Source organism: Mesoplodon bidens (assembly GCF_964165515.1).
Source record: "Mesoplodon bidens genome assembly, chromosome: 11".
NCBI classification, from domain to species: Eukaryota; Metazoa; Chordata; class Mammalia; order Artiodactyla; family Ziphiidae; genus Mesoplodon; species Mesoplodon bidens.
The window spans coordinates 64,674,704-64,700,230 of record NC_138167.1 but is presented as its reverse complement, the minus strand read 5'-3'; the positions used below and the strand labels follow the sequence as shown (position 1 = coordinate 64,700,230).

Below are 25,527 nucleotides of genomic sequence, written 5' to 3'. Positions count from 1 at the left end.
GAGAGCTTTATGCGAGCAGGGCTGGTAGATGCCTTGGACACTTTGGATATCTATCTTTTGGCGCTGTGCCTGATCCAAAGGAAGTTCTTCTTTCACTTAGGGATCTTTGGTGGCAAGCAAGCAAAAAGGAATCTGGGAAAAGACTCTGCAGTGGAGCCTGGAGGCTCAAGGGGAGCTGGTTGTGAGAGCAGGACCAGACATAAAATCTTATGCCAGTGTCCTAAATTTAGCTAAAGACCACCAGGAACACAATTCTACAGTGTTATTACTCATTGCAACAAGGGAGAACACATACCATGGGGAACTGTGGCACTTCTCAGTAAGAGGGTGTTTGGATTTACTATAGGATTTGACCTTGTGTCAAATGATCTTGGGAGGGTTCAAGGAAATGGGGTTTGCTCTGGATTAGACACTATTAGAAAGTGTGAGTAATTCTATGATTGGGCATCCTAATAAATCTTATCTACAGGGTGGAAGGAATGAAGTGAGGCTAAAGCTATAATTGGTAACAAAATAGATATTAGCCAGGATAGTGAGATGTTTGGTTATTTTTGTGGTTTTGACAGCGTTCATGCTTTTGTCTGTGTTCAGACATGACTAAAGAGTGGTCTTGTTTTTGTCTTGATTATTACAGTTAGAGTGGTTTTGTCTGATGCTGACACTCTATGAAGTATTTTATGTTCAACAGGAGAACACCAAGGCTCAGCTATGAGTGTCAGGCCAGCTCCTAGCAACAACAGGCCAAACTGATAGAGCTGGGCCAGTTTCTAGCTGCCATGGGCTGCTTTTCTTTCTTTTACCAGCTTCCTATCCCTACCTTGATAGTTGGAGCCCTGGAAGAGAGAGCCCAATTGGCCAAACTTAGGTCACACCTCCACTCCTTGGCTGTCCTGGGCCTGTGAAAGAGTATCAGGTATAAGCTGGGGTAACATTTAACCAAGATACATTGTGTGGTATATTGAGTTCTTTTTTTTTAATTTTATTTATTTAATTTATTTATTTTTGGTTGCACTGGGTCTTTGTTGCTGCGCGCGGGCTTTCTCTAGTTGTGGTGAGCGGGGGCTACTGTTTGTTGCAGTGGGCATGCTGCTCCCTGCGGTGGTTTCTCTTGTTGCGGAGCATGGGCTCTAGGCGCGCGGGCTTCAGTAGTTGTGGCATGCGGGCTCAGTAGTTGTGGCATGCAGGCTTATTTGCTTCGTGGCATGTGGATCTTCCCAGACCAGGGCTCAAACCTGTGTCCCCTGCACTGGCAGGCAGATTCTTAACCACTACGTCACCAGGGAAGTCCCTGGGTTCTTAAAATAGAGAAATACTTCCCAACTGGTTGGTAAATAGGTGATGCCCTTCTACTGGGACCCCAGGGGCCACTTACAACCCGGGTATTAAAGGGTTAAGGCATGGCCCATTCTGATTGGCTGATGACCCTGCCTGCTCTGTGATTCAATATTTTGAATATAACCTTTGGGTGAAAGTCTCCAGGGTAGCATTTATACTCCTACAAACAGTGATCTTGAGATGGGAAAGTAATCCCCCAACAAAAAATCAGGATATGGTGGGTGGTTAAACAAGAACACACATTCAATACAGTGTTCATTAAATGTTTGATATTGGATAGCCTGATGGACAAAAGTATCGAATAGGAAGAAATAAATCAAGCAGACTACAGTTTCCATCCCTCCATCATACACGGGGGAACTTAATCTCTCCATTCCAGAGGTCAGGATGTTTCAAACAAGTTCTTCTTCCTCTTAATTCCTTTTGGGCAGTTCCCTGATGTTGTCCTCACCAGTACTGAGGGCATGTTATCCAGCCCTGGTGCCAGGTGCAGCAGCTGGGGCTGAGGCTGCAGCATCAGGAGCCTTTGTGAGGTGGTGCTATGAGGCAGGGGCTACCCCGCCCCGAAGTGGCTGGGTCAGCCATACCAGTCCTGCCCTACAACTCCTGAACACCACCTGCCTGACCTAAGCTGTGTCATGTTGCTGCCCCTCCTGGGTGCCTGTGCCATGGTGGGGCCGTTCCAGGGCCCTGAGTGGGAGCCAGTGCGGGGCCTGCTCTCCGAGAATCACAGCTGCAGGGACCCTCGATGCTGCGGCAACCTGCTTGTCCTCTGCCTCTTTCTGATCTGGCAGGTCCAGCACTACTGGCACCAGGTCACCAGGACCCACTCCAGAATGAGGAAGGCCATCAAGGTTAGGGGATCTCACACACCTCCTTCCTTCAACACCATGATTGTCTCAGTCATTTGTTACAAGGACCCTGTTCTATGCCCTGCGTATCAGAGATGAACTCAGACTGGTCAGGAAGAGTATTATCTTGCCCCAAACCCAGCGGTCACCCTGGACTTCTCTCTCCCTCACTCCTCAGGATCAATCCACCTGCAAGTCCTATGGGCTCTACTTGCAACCTATATCTTGAATCTGATCACTTCTTTTTTTTTTTTTTTTTCAGTACACAGGCCTCTCACTGTTGTGGACTCTCCCGTTGCGGAGCACAGGCTCCGGACGCGCAGGCTCAGCGGCCATGGCTCAAGGGCCTAGCCGCTCCACGGCATGTGGGATCTTCCCGGACCGGGGCATGAACCCGTGTCCCCTGCATCGGCAGGCAGACGCTCAACCACTGCGCCACCAGGGAAGCCCTGATCACTTCTTAAAACTTCACTTCACCCTCCTGGGCAAAGCCATCTTCAGGGCTCACCTGGACTGTAGGTACTGCCTTCGGCCTGGTTCCTGCTTTCTCTCTCGCCCAACCATCGTCAGTGCTCCACGCAGCCAACAGAATGAACTTCTTTCTCTTTTTAGAAATGTTAATCCAGACTTCCCTGGTGGCGCAGTGGTTAAGAATCCGCCTGCCAATGCAGGGGACATGGGTTCGAGCCCTGGTCTGGGAAGATCCCACATGCCGTGGAGCAACTAAACCTATGCACTACAACTACTGAGCCTGCACTCTAGAGCCCGCGAGCCACAACTACTGAGCCTGCATGCTGCAACCACTGAAGCCTGTGCACCTAGAGCCCGTGCTCCACAACAAGAGAAGCCACAACAATGAGAAGCCCACGCACTGCAACAAAGAGTAGCCCCCACTCGATGCAACTAGAGAAAGCCTGCGTGCAGCAACGAAGACCCAATGCAGCCAAAAATAAATAAATAAATAAATTTATATTAAAAAAAGTTAATCCAAGGGAATATACATATACAGATTATAAGTGTATAGATCTATGAGTTTTTGCAAACTGAACACATCCAGGTGCAGCACTTGATTAAGAAACAGACCACTGGACTTCCCTGGTGGCGCAATGGTTAAGAATCTGCCTGCCAAGGCAGGGGACACGGGTTCGAGCCCTGGTCCAGGAAGATCCCACATGCCGCGGGGCAACGAAGCCCGTGCGCCACAACTACCTAGCCTGTGCTCGAAAACCCGCGAGCCACAACTACTGAGCTCACGTGCCACAACTACTGAAGCCTGCGCACCTATATCCTCTGCTCCACAACAAGAGAAGCCACTGCAATGAAGAGTAGCCCCCGCTCGCCACAACTAGAGAAAGTTTGCGCACAGCAACAAAGACCCAACACAGCCAAAAATAAATAAATAAAAATTTTAAGAAATAAATAAGAAAAAGTTAAAAAAAAATAAACAGAACACTACCAGCAGCCCAGAAGCTTGCAGACACAACTGTGCTGATTTCTAATAGCATAGACTAGTTTTGTCTGTATGAAATCATGCAGTAAGTATTTTTTTGCACCTGGCTTAAGCCTAACATTATGCTCATGAGCAAGAACAAACTTTAAAAAAAAAACAGATCACAGGACTTTGCCACTCAAGACTCTGCAATGGCTCTGATGGATACACTTCCAGTCAAACTCAGAATAAAATCCAACTCCTAACCACAACTCCAAGGCTCAGAATAATCTGCCCTGCATTCCTCTCTGGCTTCATCTCCTAGCACTCTCCTCATCACTCACTCATTCCATTCTGGCCACACAGGCCTCCTAGCTGTTCTTTTTTTTTTTTTTTTTTTTTGCGGTATGTGGGCCTCTCACTGCTGTGGCCCCTCCCGCTGCAGAGCACAGGCTCCGGACGCGCAGGCCCAACGGCCATGGCTCATGGGCCCAGCCGCTCCGCGGCATGTGGGATCCTCCCAGACCGGGGCACGAACCCGTGTCCCCTGCATCGGCAGGCGGACTCCCAACCACTGCGCCACCAGGGAAGCCCCCTCCTAGCTGTTCTTATACAAATGACCCAGTTCCATCCTCAGGGCCTTTGCACTAATGTCTCCTCTGCCTACAATGCTCTTTCCTCAGATGTCACTTGGTTTGTCCCTTGCTTCATTCAGGTCTCCATTCAAATGTCACCTCCTCTGAGAGGCCTTCTCTGACCAATATGTCTAAAGGAGCAAACCCCATTCCCACTCTGCTTTTATTTCCATTAGAACACTTTTCAAGAGGACTTCCCTGGCAGTCCAGTGGTTAAGACTCCACGCTTCCACTGCAGGGGGCATGGGTCTGATCCCTGGTCAGGGAACTAAGATCCCTCATGCCACGCAGCGTGGCCAAAAAACAAACAAACAAACAAACAACAAAACACTTTTCAACACCTAACAGTATGTTGTATACTTAGTTATTGTGTCTTTCATGTCTAAAGACAGCTCCCAGCAAAGACTTTGTCTGTCTTGTTCATGCTGGTACCGCCAGCACCTAGAACAGTGCCTGGCCCGGAGTAAACTCTTTATCTTTCTTTCTTTTTTTTTTTTTTTTTGCGGTACACGGGCCTCTCACTGTTGTGGCCCCTCCCGTTGCGGAGCACAGGCTCCAGACGCGCAGGCTCAGCGGCCATGGCTCACAGGCCCAGCCGCTCCGCAACACGTGGGATCCTCCCGGACAGGGGCATGAACCCGTGTCCCCTGCATCGGCAGGCGGACTCTCAACCACTGCGCCACCAGGGAAGCCCTATCTTTCTTGAATGAATGAATACTGTTTTCCCTAAGAGAACTGACTCCCCATTCCTGAGCCCCAGCGTCCTCATCTGGATAATGGGGATTACAATCCTGATCTGAGGATTAGATGAGATAATGTGAATGCAAAGATTTTGCTTCTCTGTTCTTACCTACAGGTGCCACCGCAGAAGTGGGCAGTGCCCTCCATGAGACGTGACACTTGTTTTGGGCTGACCCCTGAATTCTTCTTCAGTCCTGGCAAGTTCAGGGGCCTGGATGCCCAACAATGGGCCCAAAATAAGAGGGGAATACTGGAGGAGCCACCAGGATTCACGGACCCAATATCTGCTTTCTTGTCAGCACCCAGGTCAAGGTTTACCTTGGGATGCCTACACACCTTTGGAACACATCTTTTGCACCACCTCCTTTTCAAGCACCTGTATGCTACCTCAGGACAGTTCTTGGGAAGCGTGGCAGGTACCCTGGTGTCGTAGTGATGACCAGACTCACCTGATTTGCAGGCCACTGCCCCCTGCCCTGGACATGTGCCAAAGGATGGAGCAGCTGTTGGTCAACTCCCCAGAAGAACTGGTACCACTGGAGCGTATTGTCGGCATGAGATGCCACCCCACCTCCATGGCCTCTCTCCCAAACCTCCCATCAGCCCAGAGGTTCTGTTCCAGAGAGTTCCTACCTGTTCCTTCCAACCAACAAGTGGGAATGCCCATCTGGAAGTCCTGGCGCTGCCCACGAGAGGCCTGGGCACCAGGGAGGGAAAACCAGACACTAGGCAGAGAGGATAGTAGAGAGACCCAGGCTCCAGGGTGGGTGAACCAGAGAGAGAGCAGAGGAGAGGATGCTTGGGAAATTCAGGCATCTGGAAGGCAACTCCCAATAAACTTTGGGATGGAGGACAAGGCAGAGCCTAAGGTCCTGGAGTGGGGAAGACAGAGACTAGTAATAAGTAAAGCTGTTGGAGAGATCTTGACACCATGGTGGGAGAATCAAGACCAGGTGAGAGTTGAGAATAGAGCTGAAAGTCAGAAACTATGGAAGAGAAATCAGAGGGATGCTGGAGGTGAGAATCTTCCTGAAACCCAGGCACGAAGAGGAGAGAAACAGGAACAGTTAAGATGTAAAATTGATGCAGAGACCCAAACGCCAATGTGGGAGACCCAGGATAGGAGTAGGAATAAGGATGCTATAGAGATCCAGTCTTTTGAGAAGAATAAGAAAGAAGCCAGAGGAGAGGATGAAGGAGAGACCCAGGCCCAAGGGTTGAGGAAGTGGGGCCAGACTGGAACTGAGAATGGTGGGGAGACCCAGCTGCCAGGGTGGGGAAAACAAGACCAGATTAAAGGTGATACTAGTATAGAAATTCAGGCAGAAGAGAGGAGAAGAAAGGGCCAGGTTGGAGGTGAGAATGCTGTGCAAATCCAGATATCTGGGAGGGAGAACTTGGGGGAAGTGAAAAAAGAGGATGGCCTAGAGACCCAAGCCCTGGGGTGGGGAAAACAGGAATGCGTTCAAAGTGAGAATGTTACAGAGATCCAGATACCAGGGTGGGAGATGCAGGATCAAAACGGAAGTGAGAAAGCTGGGAAGGTCCAAGTATTTAGGGTAGAGATCCAGAAACAACTAAGACATGAACTTCAAGTGGGGTGGGGAAATCAAGGCCTGGAAAGAGGTGAGGATTCTGGGGAAAGCCAGATATCTAGAAGGAAGAATCTCAGAGAGATAAGAGAGGAGGATTGGGTGGTGATCCAGGCACAATTTTGGGGAGACCAGAAACCAGTAGCAAGTGAAATTGGCAGAGAATTCAAGACACCATGTTGGGGGAATCAGGACCAGATTAGAGGTGAACATAGAGCAGAAATTCAGGCACTGGAGAAGAGAGACCAGAGAAAGAACGGAGATGAAGATGGTGCAAATATCCTGGCACCTGAGGCAGAGAACCAGAGACAATTAAGAGGTGTAACTCATGTAGAGACCCATCTACCAGGAAGGAGGAACCAGGAGCAGTTTGTTGATGAGAATAGTACAGACATCCAGGCAACAGGGAAGAGAAACCTGAGAGGCATTAAAGGTGAACATGGTAAAGAGACTCAGGAACTTGGGGAAGAAAACCAGCATCAGTTAAACAGTGAAATTAATGGAAGGATTCACATACCAAAGTGGAAAAATCAGGAACACATTAGAGGCAAGGATGGTGCAAATACCCAGGCACCTGAGGCAGAGAACTGGGGAGAATTAGCAAGTAAAATTGATGTAGAAACTCATTCAGCAGAATGGAAGAAAGAGGAGCAGATGGGAGGTGAGAATGGTGCAGAAATTCCAGCTCCAGAGAAGAGAAAACAGAGAGAGGCTGGAGCTGAGAATGGTACAGAGACCTGGGCACCTGGGGAAGAAAACCAGAGTCAGTTAAGAGGTGACACTGAGGGAAAGACTCATTTGTCAGATGAGAAGAACCAGGAGCAGATGGGAGGTGAGAATGAAACAGAAATTCAGGCACCAGAGAAGAGACCCCAGAGAGAAGCTGGAGGTGAGGATGGTACAGAGACCGAGAGACCTGAGAGACAAAATGAGGGACAGTTAGGTGGTGAAATTGGAGAGAGCCACTCACCAGGGAGAAGGAACTGTGAGCAGACTAGAGGAATGAATGATGCAGAAAATCCAACACTGGAGAAGAAAAGCCAGAGAGAGTTTGGAAGCGAGGATGGTAGAAAGATCCAGAGACTTAGGGGAGGGAAGCAAAGACTGTTAAAAAGTAAGATTAATGGAAATGTCTGTACATCAGAGTGGAAGAACCAGGAACAGACTGGAGATGAGAATGGTGCAGAATTTCAAATCCAAGAGAAGAGAAACCTGAGAGGGACCACAGGTGATGATGATAAAGAGATCCAGGCTCCTGCAGGGGGATTATAAGGGAGAGTTAAGAAGTGAAATCGATGGAGAGATCCAGATACAAGGGCAAGGAAGCCAGAATAAGGGTGAAGATGAGGACGCTGCAGAAATCCAGGATGTAGGGAGCCAGAGAAAGTGCAGAGCTGAGGATGCTGGAAGGCTTCGAGTACTAAGGGGAAGAAACAAGGGCCAAGTCAGAGGAAAGGATGCTGCTAAAGGCAATCTCCGAGTTGACTGTTCTGGAGGTGAGGGGCCCCCAGCCCTCACTGGCTCTGGATATGGGGCCATGGACCAGGAACAGGCTGCGGCCTCTGCTCCCTGTCCTGAGATGAAGCCTCTCCCCCACCAGAATGAACTCTTCCTGCTTGCCAGTGGGGAGGGAGAGCATTTGGCCAGCCAGAGCACGGCCACTGCCAGGAAGCACAGTGTCATTCCAGCCTCCTGGCAGGCCCAACCTAAACTCCAGAAAAGCCGACAAAGGGACAAAGGAGTGGTTCCAGGGAAGACCTCTGGCCTGACTCGACGGCTCCGGAACCCACAGTCTTTGGCTGCTCCCCTGGGCCTGCCCTCTGCCTGCCCCTCTGTCTCATGTGGCCAAGCCCCCAAGCTGCCACAGCTCTGGTGGATTTTCCCACAGCCCTCACCATCCTGCCGAAGTGGCCAGTCCTCAAGAAGAGCCAGCTACTGCTCCTGGAGTCCCTTATGCAGCGGAAGATTGCACACCTGAAGTGGGGCCTCCCCCAGCAGATCCTAGAATCCTACTTGCGCTTTAACTTCTTAGCACCATGCCCACTGCTCCTTGAGGGCGTGAGGCTCCCTGGGTTACACAAGGCCTGTGAGCTGCAGGGGCAGCAGGAAAGGCATTGTGGGGCCCAGGGCCCCAGGCCAGGCCTTAAGTCCCCAGAGAGGTCCCAGAGCATTCGGCCCCGAGAAAGGAAAAGCTCAAAACCTCCTACACAGGCCAGAGCTCTGGAGAAGCGTAGACCACACCAGACAGAGCCAATGGGCATTTCTATCCATCCTGAAAAGCCTAAGAGAGTCAGACCACCAGGGGGCCTCAGAGAACGACAGGATGTCCTCCTAGGGCCAAGCTCACTGCTCCCAGGAACCCCAGGCCTGCGGCAGAATCTAGTAGCTGGTGTGGCCAAGAAAGTGTCCAAGAACCCTCCAGTGAGAACAGCGGGGGCAGGAAAATGGTCAGGCCAGGGGTCTCCCAGATGGAAGAGAGGGCTTCCGGCAGAGCAAGGATCTCATACTCTGGGCAGACCACTGGAGGAAGGAGCACGCACCTCAGGAGCCCCCCAGATTCAAATGTCGGCAGCCCACACACAGGAGAAGAGGAAGCCTGGAGCCGGAGGAAGGCAGAGGGGCTGGACAGCAGCCTTCCTCCTGTTCCACAGACACCTTCAGCTCCAAAAGGAGTCTGCACTCTGCTGCAGCAAGGCTGAGCATGAGCTTTTTGAACAGGATTTCCTGGTCCCCACACTTGGCCAAGCCCCAGCACTTAGCCCCCAACCTGAGTGTGAGGGATCCTGATCCTATCCTTCTTCCCAAAGTGGGTGACCCACATGCAAAGGAGGACAGCATCAGAGACCACACTTCTTTGAAGAGGGACCTTCAGCCACCAGGTTACTGCGGTGCTGGGGTTGCTTTTCCCAAAACAGAAGAACTTGAGGAAATTGAGAACCCACATGGGGCCCCAAGGAATCCACCAGCCCCCCAAAAGTTTGGTCTTATGAAGCATTTGAGGGGTTTCCTGCTCCAGCATGGCTTTAGGAAGTAGGCAGTGGGTCCAGAATCCTCAAAACACGTCAGAGAAGGCAGGAGAGTGGTCTGCTCACTCCCAAAGGGGATGATAAAATAACCTCTAATAAAATTGGTTATTTGGGCCCTGTGGGGCTCTGATTTCTTTGGTACACGTTTTATGAGCGCCCCCCTTTTGGGGTTTGGGATACTTTGTGGGTGGGATAGAAGCTACTTCTACTCTATGGTTTTGAAGGTTCAGGGAATGTGGGTCAGCCCAATGCCATCTCCTAACACCTCCCCTCTCCAGTTCCTCAGAGGAGGGTTTACTGAAGTTTCTATCATAGTTCAGTCCTGTCCTATTCCGAGCTAATTCTGATTGAGGTAGGATGCTCAAATAGCCTCAGCTGCTTGTGGGAGGGGTGGTGTTCTGCACCGGACACTATTATTCAGGTCCTTTCAGTCACAAGGAAGGGAGGTGATCACTGAGTATCTGCCCTGCTGGGATTCTGCTGCCTGTGAACAGATTTCACGGAAAAACCATTTCCACCTCTTCAATTCTCAAGCACTGGCAACACTAATTCCTTGTTGTTTTCCCTCACCTCACCCTCCAGGACATCCTGGAGCTAATTGTTTTTTTCAATCAAGTCTGAAACTTCTTAGCTAAAAGGCATTATGTCTTGTGATACTTCTGTAGACAGCTTCAGCAGGTTGAAGCAGATTCACAGAACTCACATTTAATTCACAAAATTCAATTCAGGTTTTCTCCTCCCCTCTCCTTTATCCTCCCCCACTTCTTTCCTTTCTCCCTTCCTTTCTTCCCTTTCATTTAGCTTTCCTATTTTTAAATTCATTGTCAAACCCATATATGCTCATTAAAGAGAGTTTAGAAAATTCAAAAAAGGGAAAAACAATCCATAATCCCATCACCCAGTTAATGTTTTGATGTTTTTCTTCCTATGTGTTGCCTACCACTACTACGGCACTTATACTGGGGTTGGCAGGCTCTAAGAAGGCTTCCAATGCTCCCTACCTTGTGATATTCATGCCCTGTGTATTCTCCTCTCCTCGAGTGTGGATTGGATCCAATGACTCACTTCCAACGAATAGGATACAGCAGAAATAATGGAATGTCACTTCTGAGAACAGGTTACAAAGGCTGTAGCTTCCATCTTGGGTGCCTTCTCTCAATTCTCTTGCTTGTTCCCTGAGGGAAGCTGTCCTCCATTTTGGGCACTGCCTTATGGAAAGGCACATGTGGCAAGGAACTGAGGCGGCCATTGGATAACAGCTCTCAAGAAAGTGAGGCCCTCAGTCCGGCAGCCTTTGAGGAAATGAATCCTGCCACCAATCATTTGAGTGAACTTGGAAGCAGATCCTTTGGCCCTAGTGAGCCTTGAGACGAGTACAGCCTCATGAGAGACTTTGAGCCAGGGTCACCTTGCTAAGCCGTGCCTGGATTCCTGATCCACAGAAACTATAAGATAATAAATGTTTGTTGTTTTAAGCTGCTAAATATTGGGGTGTGTTAGTTTTCTATGACTACTGTAACAAATTACCACAAACTTGGTGGCTTAAAACAACTGAAATTTATTCTCTCTGTTCTGGAGGCCAGAAGTCTGAATGAAATCAAGATGTCAGCAGGGCTACACTGCTACCAAAGGCTCTAGAGGGCAATCCGTTCCCTGTCTCTTCCAGCTTCTGGTGGCTGCAGGCATTTGTTGGCTTGTGGCACCATCACTCCAATCTCTGCCTCCGTGGTTACAGTGCCTCCTCCTTTACTCTGTGTGTCTCTTCTCAGACAGTGATCATTGGATTTAGGGCCCACTGGATACTCTGGATGATATCTTCAATTCAAGATCCTTAATTACAACTGTAAAGATCCTTTGGAAAAAAGGTAATTTACAGGTTGTGGGGATTTTGGACGTTACATTAGTTTGCTCCAGCTGCTATAACAAAATAATACAGCATGGGTGGCTTAAACAACAGAAGTTTATTTTCTCACAGTTCTATAGGCTAGAAGTTCAAGATCAAGGTTTTGGCTAATTTGGTTTCTAGTGAGAGCTCTCTTCCTGGCTTAGAGATGGTCACCTTTTCACTATGTCCTCACATGGCCTTTCCTCAATGCCTGTACATAAAGAGAGAGATAGGTCTTTCTCTCTTCCTCTTTTTATAAGGCCTCCAATCCTACTGGATTAGGGTGTCACCCTTATGACTTTATTTAAACTTAATTACCCCCTTAAAGGCCCTATCTCCAAATACAGTCACATTAGGGGTTAGGACTTCAATATCTGAATCTGGGGGACACAATTCAGTCCACAGAAGACATGGAGATGTCTTTTTGAGGGTCACCATTCAATCCATTACATGGATTGTTATGCAGCAATAGATAACTAATACAAATGTACCCAATTGTAATAATTTGCTTCTCTTTCTCCTTGACTAGTTCTAGTTCCTTGAGGACAGGGACTGTCTCTTGCTCACTTTTGAATCCTCTAGATCCTAGCAGAGTTCCTGGCTCCAAATTTTGTTGAAAAGAATACATAATTTGTTGACATTAAAAAAATAAACATAGAATAATGTTTAATTATATGGAAGATGTACATGATATATTTTTTCTGAGAAAAGTTTACACACCTTTGTATGTTGCTGTTGTAAAAAGGTATAGAAAAAGACTAGAAGAAAATATATCAAAATATTATTTTTTCTTCTATTTTCTTCACTGAACATATATTACTGCTATAATATAATTTACTGGTGTTGAATAAATGTTTGCTTATTTATTTTACATACTTATGTATATAATTCTGCATCTTTTGTACACTTAGCATTTTAATGAGGATTTTTCCATGTTAATATCTACTTTTCTCAAGAATCAGTTCGTAATACTCCATTAAAAATAAACCATTGTTTTCCTAATTATTTTGCCATGGAAAGCACTTTTTCTACTCCGTCGCACTGCTTCTGAATGTAGAAAACATCTCTTGAACTTATCTCCTTTAACACTAACCGGTTGCTGGGCACTTTGGCGCTAATTAAATCCTTGTAGATAGACGGGTTTTGTTAATACACTTAACAACAAACTTTTTTCTTCAGTATACCTTCTGCGCTCACAAAATCGCAAGTACTGTGCAGCCCTCTGTGAGACGATATTTTAAGGGGACCATCTTAGAATCTCTGAAAGAAAGGTGTCACCTTCGATTGTTTGAAAGGTGCCACGTAAATTTAAAATAATAGTGCTGATAGTTTTTCGATAAGAATCCCTGAGATCGTTTACTTTTTAAATACCACAAATAGATTGTTTCCTTTTCTTACTTTTTCCAGGCTAATAACAGAGTCTTTATAAATGCTTTTCAACCTTCGGCGTGGTAAAGACAAATTCCTGCAGGCTCCAAGAGCAAACAGCTTGGGACTTAGAGGTACGCTCTTCCGACTCCTGCGGCGCGTCACCAGCCCACAGGGGCCGCTGCTCTCCTGAGACTGACTGGCATTCGGTTCGCGCAGGCGCATTACCCTTCTCCCCACGCGCCCGCGTCGAGCTCTGTCAAGTGCGCTTGCGCGTGAACTACGCGGGAAAAGGTGCTGCCGTGGTAGAACGCGAGCGGAGAGATGGCTGTGAGGGAGCCAGCGGCAGGCCTTCCCGGGCCCGGGAGGGACGAAGAGGCGGCACTGCTCTTCGAGAGGGCCCATTACCGGCACGACCCGCGCTGGCTGCTGCCCGTGCCCCCACGCCTCTGCCTGGCCTGTGCGCTGGAGCTGCTGCCGGAGCCTAGCGTATCGGTGCGAACTGGCATTTACCTCACCAGCCGGGCGGGAGCAACTCCCTTCAACCCGACGCACCTTCCCCGAAACTAAGCCGGGCCCACCCACCTCGTTAAATCTAGCCCCTAAACAGGCCCACCCCCTTACCGGCCACGGCGGCCTACCCCGCAGACCGCTCAGCATCCCCTTTCCAAAGGAGGCCCAGACCCTGGCTCTGCGCCTCGAGTGGGCCTACCCTGTTCGCACTAAACCCGGGGCTCCCAGGGCCCCCAGCCTAGACTCACTGGCACGCGTTCCCACCTTCCCTTAAGCCCTTCTCTCAGCTGCCATGCCCTGCCCTTTGCTGACCCTCTCTCCACTTCAGGGTTTAGCCTTCGCTCAGGCTCCCTCCCATTTGAGTCCCCGCTCAGCCTGAGGGCAAGGCGCGCGCACCCTGGGGGCTTATTCCTTCCTTTTCTGACTGTTCGAATGGGAGGAGGGGGCTCCTTGGGCTCCGTGGCGGCAGGACGAGTGGAAGTTACGGCAGAGCAGGAGTGGTGGGGTAAGGGGAAGAGCTTTCTGAGAGGCAGATCTGGCTGAAGCGTGGGCTGCCTGTTCCTTCAATGCCTACCCACCTTCGCAGTGAGTTTTTTGTCCGTGGAGACCTCCAAGAAGAGTTTGGGAGATGACTAACCGGTTGCTGGGCACTTTGGCGCTAATTAAATCCTTGTAGATAGACGGGTTTTGTTAATACACTTAACAACAAACTTTTTTCTTCAGTATACCTTCTGCGCTGGAATTGTCACAGGGCTGGAATTGTTGCCGTGGGTGGGTGGGGGATGAGCTAGATCAGCGGTTCTCAAATTTTTGCTCTAGGGATGGCTTTACACTTTTAAAAAATTTTATTTATTTATTTATTTTTGGCTCTGTTGGGTCTTCGTTGCTACCGGGCTTTCTCTAGTTGCGGCCAGCGGGGGCTACTCTTCGTCACAGTGCGCGGGCTTCTCATTGCGGTGGCTTCTCTTGTTGGGAGCACGGGCTCTAGGCACATGGGCTCAGTAGTTGTGGCATGTGGGCTCGGTAGTTGTGGCTCACGGCCTCTAGAGCACAGGCTCAGTCGTTGTGGCGCACGGGCTTAGTTGCTCCACGGCATGTGGGATCTTCCCCGACCAGGGATCGAACCTGTGTCCCCTGCATTGGCAGGCAGATTCTCAACCACTGTGCCACCAGGGAAGTCTGGCTTTACACTTTTTAGAAGTGTTGAGGACCCCCAAAGAGCTTTTGTTTATTTACTGTATTAAAAATAACAAAAGTTTAAAATATTCATTTAAAAATAATAGTAGGGCTTCCCTGGTGGTGCAGTGGTTGAAAATCCACCTGCCAATGCAGGGAACACGGGTCCGATCCCTGGTCCGGGAAGATCCCACATGCTGTGAAGTAGCTAAGCCTGTGCGCCTCAACTAGTGAGCCCGTGTGTCACAACTACTGAAGCCCACATGCCTAGACCCCGTGCTCCACAACAAGAGAAGCCACCGCAACGAGAAGCCCGTGCACTGCAACAAAGACCCAACACAGACAAAAATAAATAAATAAATTTATAAAAATAATAGTCCATTACATATTAATATAATTCTTTTTATTTTGGCAAAATATTGGTATTGATTACATACAATTTACTATTTTAGTGTACAGTTCTGTGGCATAAATGAGTTAAAAAATAAAAATAACTATTTTCAAAACAAAAAAGAGTGCAAGGAATGTCTTTGTTTTACATTTTTGCAAATCTTTTTAATGTCTGGCTTAATAGAGGACAGCTGGGTTCTCATATATTTCTGCATTTTATCTGTTGTGACATGCCCCCTTTGAAAAATACTGTACACTTGTAAGAGAATAAGTGGAAAAGGCAAATAGCATCTTAGTATTATACAGAAATAATTTTGATCTTGTGGATCCCCTGAAAGTGTTTTGGGCACCCTCAGGGATCCAAAGACTATACTCTGAGAACCGCTGGGCTAGCTGGTAACATCTGCAGTATCACTGAGGCTAGAGTTCTGAGGCTGCCATTGTTGGACAGTGAGAGATAGAGATGAATAAGACAGTGAGGTAGGGAAGAAAATAAGAGAATGCATTCCTGGGAATTTAGAAGGTGGACATATCTGTGGTCAAGTGCTGTGTGGGTTAAGGAGTGAAATTAGGAAAGGTTCTTTAGAGGAGGAAGCATTTGAATTACGCTTGAGAAGATGGGTGAGATTTGGGCTAGAGGAACTGGCGGAGCTTTTTCCAGGAGGCAAGGATTAGCAAGGATGAGTTTGAGGAGGTAATCAGAATGTGTTTGAAGGGCAGTTGAGGGAGGTGAGATTGGAGAGCCAGGGTTGAGATCAGTTCCTTTAAGAGTTTGAATCCAAGCTAAGGAGCTTGGATTTAATCTGTCAGGTGAAGGAACGTCATGGAAATTTTTTGAGTAACTCATTTAGATCACTAGCTTAATGCATTATGTGGGAGGAATTGGTGAAGGAGAACAGGAGACTTACACAGTTTAGGGGCAATAAGAGATGCAACTTCTCCACCTTTTATTGAACACACTTTTCTTAGCTTCAGTTTTCACCAGTTGAAGGGGTGATGTAGTCAGTTGTACCCATGTTCCAGTTCTATCCTCGGTGCACACCCCTTTTTTGACCTAAGTTTTGCTATTGTCTTGAGTACTTTGCACAGCTGCTACCCAGTTCCCTGTATAGGGAGGTGAATTGAGTGTGAAGATTTATATCTACATTGAATGGAAGAATGAATTTTTCTCTACCTACCTCAGTGAGGCTCATGAATGGTCCCCAGTATCACTCTCACAGACTGTGGAAAGAGCACTGACCTTGGACAACACCTGGTTGGATACTTAGATTTGAGTCCTTGGGCAGGTGTCTGAGCCTCAGTTTTCTCACCTCCAAAATGGCAATAATAATATCTGCTTTTGCTTGCTTTACCAACTCATTAGGCTTAAATGAGCTAGTCGACAAAGAGTGATTTGTGAACAGTAAAGTGCTATGTAAATATACTTTATTAGGAACCTTCACTCTTGTATAATCCTTTGTATGAACACATGGATTCCTGTGTGTAAATGATGCCCTTTTTCATACTCCATAGTTTAGGTGATTCTACCAGTATTATCTTGTAATTATATTTGGAAATTACACTTGTTTGGGTTCAGAATGGCTGAGACTTGGTTGCTATTGAATATTTTTCTTCATCTGCTCCAAGTTGGTGCGCAAGAAGCACGTGCTGTCCGGCTTCCGAGATGCTCTCATGAGGCATGCCTCCCTGGTCATACAGCTGGTGGCTCAGGATCAGAGAGTCGGTATCCATTTCATAAACATGCTTTTCGGTGAGATTGAAAGGAAAACTTGGCATGAATTTTGCATGTATACCTTGTACATTTGCTTTTGGGGTCTTGGAGAAATGGTCTTGGAACCATAGTTTAAACTTTTTGCGATGTAACTGTTTAACTTACTAGTAAGTTGTTTTATCATAATAATGAAGAAATTGTCCCCTTTCTAAGATACACGATGGATTGTAAGTTAACTGGCTTTACCACAGCTCAGAGGTTAGTAAAAGTGTGAAGATGAATGTAGGAAATGTGTGATCTTTCAAAAAGTCCAGTCTCTGTGGTCTTTGAACAGGATTAGAAGTCAGATCTGGAGTCTGCTGATCTGAGTGTGACCCTGATTGAGTTACTTCTTCTCTTCTGTACCTTAGTTTCTTCATGTGTAAAATGAGATGGATTAAAAGGTCCCTTTTTTTTTTTTTTTTTTTTTTTTGCCATACGAGGGCTTCTCACTGCTGTGGCCTCTCCCGCTGCGGAGCACAGGCTCCGGACGCGCAGGCTCAGCGGCCATGGTTTACGGGCCCAGCCACTCCGCGGCATGTGGGATCTTCCCGGACCGGGGCACTAACCCACGTCCCCTGCATTGGCAGGCGGACTCTCAACCACTGCGCCACCAGGGAAGCCCAAAAGGTCCCTTCTTTTAATACAATTATAATGTCCTATGGAATGAGCCCTTTTAGGGAGGAAGGGAGCTAACTCGAATTGGGTGCTTTTCTCTGCTGGAGGCTTTTCAGGCTTTTAACTGCCAGGACAGTCTTTTAAGGGAGAGAGGATGATCTCCAAGGCTCAGGAGGTCTTAGCTAACAGCTGGCAGAACTGGAATTTTACCCCAGGTCTGTTAGAGACTCCAGAACACACAGTTTTTGTGCTGTGCCATACTGACTATTTTTATCCTTTTAAAGCCAGAGTGGGTTACTGAAAATCTGGGGTTTGGTGCTGAGGATAGAATTTAGCTGAGACATTGCTTAAAGCTGCTGTTAATCTTAGAATTCACAGTGTGCCTTTCTGGATGTGTTTCTCTTTTATCTGTTAACCATCCCCCTCTTACCTCCTGCTCCAAGGACTGTTATGCAATGTGGAGGATGGGAGTATAACAGACCTCTGTATTGAAGGTAAGATTAAACTGTGTGTACCTAGCATTTGAAGCCGGGGATATTAGCCTGAATTGCAGCTTTGATTATTTGAGACCTTTATGAAATGTTCCATTTTAGAGACAGATAAAGAAAATTCAATTGTCAATCATTAATTCTGCATTTCTTTCTTGGGCACCCACTCTGTGCCACGTACTGTATCAGACACTAGGGTTGTATCTGACATGGTCCCTATCCTCAAAGAGTTTACAATCTGGAAGAGAGATTGTCTGGTAAATAACAAGGGCTGATGAGTGCTGTTACAGAGACATGTACAAAACTCTGTTTTTATTACATTCATATTGGTTGGTTGGAAGTTGTCTGCACATAGGTGGTAGTTAAAGCTGTGGAAGTGCCTGGGTTTACCTATAAAGGACTCAAGAAGAAGGAAGACAAGAGCATTGGGATGAGAGGATTCTTTTCTTTTTCTTCCTTTTTATAATAAACTTATCCATTTCATTTTATGTTATTTTTGGCTGCGTTGGGTCTTCGCCACGGCGTGCAGCCTTCTCATTGTGGTGACCTCTCCCTTGCAGAGCATGGGCTCCAGGCACATGGGCCTCAGCAATTGAGGCACGCGGGATCAGCAGTTGTGGCACGCGGGCTCTAGAGCGCAGGCTCAGTAGCCGTGGCTTACGGGCTTAGTTGCTCCACAGCATGCGGGATCTTCCTGGACCAGGGTTCAAACCCATGTCCCCTGCATTGGCAGGCGGACTCCCATCCACTGCGTCACTAAGGAAGTCCCTGGGATGAGAGGATTCTTGCCGAAAGAGCAAGAGCTGTATCAGTTAGGATATAGTCACAAAACATAAACCACACAAGTTATTTGAACAGAAAAAAAAAAACTTTAAAGAATTATTGACTAGGTAACTGAAGGCAAAAGTGAACCAAGTTTCACTGAGGTAGCAATTTTTGAAAACAGCTTCCACCCCTAGGGATAGGGAAAAAAAGGGAGAGGTTGGAATTGTTAAGACTTACAAGTTTGGAGGAAGGACCCCATAAATGAAACACAGACCTCTGAGGAGAGGATGCTGCTTGGCTGCTGCTGGGTCCATGACTATCCAGACACGCAGTTAGCAGCTGTAACTGCTAGCAGCTGTGACAGATAAGTCAATATGATCTGTATGTACTTTTGCCCATCTCTCAGTCTAGAGAATGTGGACAAACAGATGTACCCCTCGAAGGTCCGACGACTGGCAGGGGTGGGGAGATTTCCCTTCACCATTTTCCTCAAGGCCACTCTTGAGTGGGGCTATAATCCTAAAGCCATCTGCTCCTGGTTGGTACCAGCATAGCTTGCAGAACCCTCCTCAGATCCCAGGAACTTCACTGAGGTGGTGGATACTAGATGGAGATTGCAAAGCTAGAGGGAGAAGGACTTGCTCCTTCCTCACTGTTTCCTGTTTGCTTCCTGCCTTCCTGTTTCTGTGAGTGTTGTCCTCGAATGCTTCTTTACCCTGGAGGTGGCAGAGCCTTCCCTCAGCAGCAGCCAAATCTAGTCTGCAGCTTTCCCCAGACTTGTAGAGCCAGCCTCTTCTTTACTCCTCCTCAGAGACACCAGCAGAAGCATCACAAACAATTGTATAGAAGGGCGGGTTTGGGGTTGAGGGATAATATTATCTCCAGTTATTGGCACAGGAACTAACTCCTAATTCTGTTTTCTTCATATATGAAGTAGCAAATTCTGAGGAAGGAAAAAGGTAGAAATAACATAGTAGTTTTCAACCTTGGCTTCACAATAGACTTACCTGGGAAACTAAAAAAGTATCCAGATGCTTAGACTTTATCTAGAGATTCTGATTTAATTGGTCTGGGGTGGGACTTGGGTGTTAGTTTTTGTTTCTTTTTTTAAGCTTCCTAGGTGATTCTAATGTATAGCCTAGTTGCCTACCATTGATAAAAAATAGTGAAGAATGGGGGAGATAGAAAAGACTAATGCCGATTAACACAAGCAAATGACTTTGATTAGAAGGACTATGAAAAGTGAACTCTGGGCCATGGGTTGTCTTCTGATTAGTAATGTTATTGTGTCTTCTCAGTCCTTATCCAGCTTACAACTCAGCTGAAGTTAGAGCAGACCATTCATTGCCTGCTGTATGAGTGTCACAAAGAGGTCAGTAAAGTAGCTGTTGGTTCTTGAGTACCCCTCAGAATCCTCAGATGTCAGAGCTGGGTCAACCTTTCTTTGGATAGATGGGGAGATTGAAATCTGGAGAGGAAAAGGGACTTGCCTGAGGTCACTGAGTCAGTGGCAGAGCCAGAGCTAGGGCCTGGGTCTTCTGCTCCGGTACTCTTTGTAGCTTCTTTCCTTCTCTTTTCCATCTCCCAAATGCTGCCTCCGTGTGCTGAAGTCCATTTTCTGGCATAATCATCCATGGCCATTCTCTGTATCCTCCTAAATATAATACAGATTTCCTTGATGAATTTATTAAGGAAATATGTTCACTATGTTTTGGCTTAGTATTTTTGTTTGGTTTCTTTTGTACTGAAGGCATTTGCTTTTATCAGCATCTAAGGTAAACACTGAGAAGGTATATTTAACCTGCTTTCTTCAATGTAGTCATAGATATCAGTTAAACAGGCAGCTTCTGCATTGTGTTTAAGATTTAGGAATAATATCAGAGTCACTTTTTTTTTTGCAAAAGGAAGACAAATGCTCATTTAACACCATCAAGAGCAACATTTAATTAGAAATAATGTTAAATAATCATGTCATTATAATTACTCTGCATGTGGTTAATATGTGATTGAATTTATAATTATATATATCAACATTTATCATTATGATTATGCCACTTACCATTTTGAGCACTTTCTATATGTTAGGCACTATGTTGGTGCTTTACATGCACTATCTCATTTAGTCCTCCCAACAACCCTATGAAGTTGGTCCTATTATTAATTCCCACCAGAAGAGTTAAGAATCTTACTTAAGGTACTACAGCTAGTCAGTAGAAAAGGTGAAATATGTACTATTGACTCTGCCTGTAAAACATCAAGCATAGTACCTGACAAATAGAATGTTCAGTAATAGTAGATATAATAATGATGATGATAATCAGTTTTTTTTGCAATGAACTGGAATTCCATCTTTATGACGTTCCCAAATTTCACCTCCCAGTTTCTGGCTCCATAGGAGGCAAAATATGCTAATTTTAATTTAGTTTAACAAACATGTACTGAGCTAGGTACTGAGGACACTGAGAGGAATCTGACTCAGTCCCTTTCCTTCGGGGCTCCCCAGTCTAATAGGGGATATAGACACTTAGCTAAAGAGGCTGATTACTGACTGTGGTGAGAGACACATGCAGTACAGGGTTTGGTGTGGATAGGGCAAGATGAATTTTGGTGGGAGATCTGTCCTGATCCTAATTTATAGAGCAGAATATGTTCACTGTCTGTAGCTGTGTAACATGCCCTCCATGCGAGGCAGCCTGGCCACCCTGACCCTTCTCGGCAAGTTGGTGGATGCGATCCCTGCTCTAGCAGACAAGCTTGTGATGGAGCACGGTGAGTGACCTCTGGGGAAGAGCTACCACTACCCTTTCACCTGTTTTGATCACACTTCCATCTGGGTGGTCCATTCATTGTGTACATCTGGGAAGTCATTACTTTCCTTCTCGAGGCTTTAGTTTCCCCGTCTGCAAAATCTGCTCTATGTTGGCCAATTGGAAAAAAAGTGCTTCTCAACTCTGGTCTTGGGCTCCTTCAATTCATTTTTTTAACACAAAAGAATTAAGTACCTACTATGAGCCTTCCTTTCAGGTGGGAGGAAGAATTAATTCTGGACTATAGAAGCACTTTTTTTCTATCAGTAAAAGCAAATAAATATCTCACAGAGTATTTATCCAAGGGTAAATCACTTAGCTTCTCTGAGCCTTGGTTTTCCCTTTTGATTAAGTTCCCAGAAATAAGGTATTGTGGGGCACTGTAGGGGATTACCATCACTATTCCATTCAGGGCAATAGTTTGGAGTGTCATCTAGCAGTTGACATTGTGAGGTTCCCCTGGCCCCTTGGTTGTTTTCTGGATAGGTGACCTGATGGAACATCTGCTGAGAGGTTTAGTATACCCCAGTGAGGGGGTGCAAGCTGCTGTCTGCTACCTTTATGGGAAGCTGTACTCCTCACCAGTTGCAGCTGAGATGCTTTTGGGCCATTTCCGGGAGAAACTGTGTCCTCTCTTCCTTTCCACCATGGATGGTGCCCAGACAAAGGAGCTAAAGATCAACTGCTTGGGTAAGACATGGGACTGGAGAGAAAAGAGAAAGCTTTTGAGGTTTTGCTTGAGGATTTGAGATATTGGCTCACTAGTGGTGGGGAGGTTTGCTGCTTTGCAAAGGATAGAAGCTGTGGGTTTGGGAGATAAGAGGCACAGACTGTGAAAGATGCCTAATGTTGGGTGTGGTATACTAAGAATGTCATCTTTGGAAGGAGAAGAGGAAGAAAAGTGGGACAGCAATTTTTTTGCCTCTGGTCTTTACTGCATGCCCTGGTGCATCCTGTACTTGCTGCCAAATTAATCTTCACACTGCATAGCTTGCATCCTGTCAGTCTCCTATTTGGAAAATCATCTATGGCTCCCTCTGGCCTCCAGAGTGAAGTCCGAGTTTCTCTGCTTGTTATTTGAAGCTCAGTGTACCCTTTCAGCCTCTCCTGTTACTTCCTTACATAAATACACGAGATCTATCAAATGCTTTTGAGCAGGGAGCTTTCGTATTTTGGATAGAGCAAAATGGGCACTGTGATCGGTGACTGGATGAGGACCTGTTTCAGAGCAGGAGCTACAGGGAAAAGCATAGTCTGTGGGTAACAACAATTTCTTTTCACAGTTTGGGCCAAGAGCTCTGTTATGACTAGTTCAGCCACACATAGAGAGTGTTCATTCTGAGCCAGGCCCTGTTCTGGGCTCTGGGGTCATAAAGATGATCAAACCCAGGCTCTCATCTGTGGGAGTTCGTAGCCCAATGTGGAGGACAGATGTGGACAGAGTCCATTGTGGTACATGCTTTCATAGAGATTGCAAAGAAAAAGGTGGGATTCTATTCAGCATAGTACTTGAAGTCCTAGCCAGAACAATTAGGCAAGAAAAAGAAATCAGAGACAGAAGTAAAGGAAGGAAGAAGTAAAATTGCCTCTGTTTTCAGATGACATTACCTTATATATAGAAACCCCTAAAAACTACACTAAAAAGCGTTAAAACTAATAAATGAATTCAGTAAAATTGTAGGATACAAAATCACTTGTGTTTCTATACACTAGCTACAAATAATATGAAAAAGAAACTAAGAAAACAGTCCCATTTACAATAGCATTAAAAAGAATAAAATACTTAGGAATATCTATGGAGACATGAAGAAGTTTCTAGGGGATGTCGGAGGAGCTGCCTTGGGTGTATTCTGGGGCCTATGCCCCTCTTGCCTCACTTCCCAACCCCTTTGTTTTCTAGGTTTGCTGAGGCAGCTGTTGAAGTATGACCTCTTTGTGTCCATGATCATGAACAAATCTGCGCTGGTGGAAAGTACTGAGAGTGTTGAGGGTCCACGAGGAGAGACCTCACTGCCTTTGGTGCTCAAAAAGGTCGTTGTCTTGTGATTCCTGGTCTCTGGGTTCAATAACAAGGGAACCTGAATGCTTCCTGGGCCTTTTTCCTTATCTACCACTCCTTCTATCCAGAATTTCCTAAGTATTTTCTTACTGGCCAAAACAATATGCTATTAGAAGGCTCAAAGTTGGTTTTCTTTCAGTCATGAAAGGATAAGTTAAAACCTGTGCCCAAGGTTTTAATTGGGAGCTGGCTGGTTATAGAGGCACCCTCTGCCTAGCACATACCAAAATTCTAGATGCCCAGAAAGAAAGTAGGGGTGGGTTCAGCATGAACTGCATTGCTTGTGCAAATAGTTCAGTCACAGTGAGCCACTTTTACCAGTTCTTGGAGGGTTGGGGACCCTCCTGAAATTCAACTTCCCAAACCCAGTGAGTGGCCAACCTTGCAGGCAGGACTTGCTAAGGATAACAGTCTCAGGCCTGCAATGTTAACTCTTTTCTGCACATTCTTTGAAGCAAGGCTCCTAGTAGAACCTTCCCTTATGTCCCAGGCTTGTTGAAACATCAAAACCAGATGAGGGCTGTGGAAGTACTTTTGTCAGTGAAGGCCTGAGCCCTTCTTGGGGACGATGTTAGTGTTCTTTGAGTCCCATTGTGTTCTTTTGTTCTGTTTCTCTCCTGCTGCTGTTGACAGAGACTCCTTTCCATAACCTATAACCGCCCTCCCTGAGTACCACCCTTATGCCTGGCACCAGTAGTGTGTGAGGGGCTCAGAGACAAATCAGGCTCCTGCCCTGAGGCATTCAGGCTGCTTCCCTCTGGTCCTGTCAGTGGTGTGACTGTGACACATTTTGCTGCCTGTTTCTCCAGCTTCTCCTTTCCAGAGATGAGACTCTGCAGGTGGCCAGTGCCCACTGTATAACTGCAGTACTGGTCCACTCGCCAGCGAAGCACGCCCCAGCCTTCATCCATGCTGACATCCCAGGTAGGAGGCCCCTTCTAACTTTCTCCTCTGAGGACCCCAGAGTTGTGACTTGAGTAGCAGCAGCAGCAGTCTTGTTGGGAGTTCTTGGATATGCATACTGGAGGGAGGCTTGGTGGCCTGTTCATTGTATATGACAGACTCTAGGAAACAGGCCTCATGGAGTCTGAATCCTCTTGCTGCAGGTTTCTAATATGACCTTGAGCAGTTTGTTACTGAACTTTGTCATTAATTTGACCATCTAGGAATAAACACCTAGTGTGGGGGTGGTGGAAAGACCTGTGGACCAGGGAGGCAAAAGGAACTAATGTGTCTTGAAGGTTTGTTATGAGCCAGGAAATATGCCCTAAGGTGCACTGCAAATGTTGCCACATTTAGGTCCTCATCTTTGCCATTTTATGAATAAGGAAATTGAATTAGAGAAGGGAAATAACTGGTTTAAATCAGCAAGACTCGGCATTGGCAGAGAAGGGATACAAAATCAAGGCTGTCTGGCTCTAAAATCTCTTTTCTCTGTATCATGCTGCTGCCCATCCTGAGAATTAGGGGACCTAAGTTCCAGTCCCGCCTCTACCACCAACTGTTTCTCTCTAGGTCTCAGTTTCCCCATCTATTAAAAAGATAAGATTAGATCATAAGTCTGAGGGCATTTTCCAGGTTTATCTGTAAATGAATGATCATGTCTCCTCAAGAGGGTGTGTGAACAGATGAAGTGACAGGTGTGAGATACTGAATAGACCCAAGGCCATAGCATTAGTTAAGGGATCATGATTATACAGTTGTCATTGATTGTTCTCTCCCTCTCTCCCTGGCCAGAGTTCCTCTTTGAGCATCTTTCCTCTTCCAGTGAAGTGCTTGTCTTGTCCAGCTACAAGTGCTTGATACTTCTGGCAGAAGAACCACTCTTCTTTTCCAAGTGCCACACGGTGTACGGTTGGTATTGTGGGTCCTGTACTAGCTCTGGCTCAGGTGGACAGCACTTTGAAGTTAGGTGGCAACAGCAGTGATGGGGGGCCAGCCTAAACCTTGGAGCGGGGTGCTGGTCTGGTCATTTCCGTCACCCCAAACTCATTACCAGATTCCACATGCAAGCAGTGATATCCAAACAGTTCTGTTCTTCATTGATTGGCAGTATATATGTTTAGCAAGAGAAGGGCCACTAAATGAATTCCTGTTGC

At 46.6% G+C, this 25,527-nt stretch overlaps 2 protein-coding genes across 2 annotated transcripts in view; both read left to right on the top strand.

The window, feature by feature from the left end:
* Window positions 1–1,973: 1,973 nt before the first annotated feature.
* Window positions 1,974–9,282, top strand: LOC308625754 (uncharacterized protein; the record flags this gene model as incomplete). Its single annotated transcript, XM_081250242.1, has 6 exons — window positions 1,974–2,189; window positions 2,706–2,751; window positions 5,184–5,534; window positions 6,933–7,073; window positions 8,376–9,004; window positions 9,235–9,282. The coding sequence occupies 6 exons, from the start codon at window positions 1,974–1,976 to the stop codon at window positions 9,280–9,282; spliced, it is 1,431 nt and encodes a 476-aa protein (XP_081106368.1).
* Window positions 9,283–13,186: 3,904 nt separating this feature from the next.
* MEI1 (meiotic double-stranded break formation protein 1) overlaps window positions 13,187–25,527 on the top strand; it is a gene marked incomplete at both ends in the record, with an annotated part of 68,757 nt that continues 56,416 nt past the window's right edge. Inside the window, 9 exons of the mRNA XM_081248088.1 lie at window positions 13,187–13,357; window positions 16,568–16,691; window positions 17,753–17,803; window positions 19,861–19,934; window positions 21,226–21,331; window positions 21,856–22,059; window positions 23,270–23,400; window positions 24,238–24,352; window positions 25,166–25,282. Of these exons, the coding sequence (XP_081104214.1) occupies window positions 13,187–13,357; window positions 16,568–16,691; window positions 17,753–17,803; window positions 19,861–19,934; window positions 21,226–21,331; window positions 21,856–22,059; window positions 23,270–23,400; window positions 24,238–24,352; window positions 25,166–25,282 (1,093 nt within the window). The remainder of the gene's footprint in view (window positions 13,358–16,567; window positions 16,692–17,752; window positions 17,804–19,860; window positions 19,935–21,225; window positions 21,332–21,855; window positions 22,060–23,269; window positions 23,401–24,237; window positions 24,353–25,165; window positions 25,283–25,527) is intronic.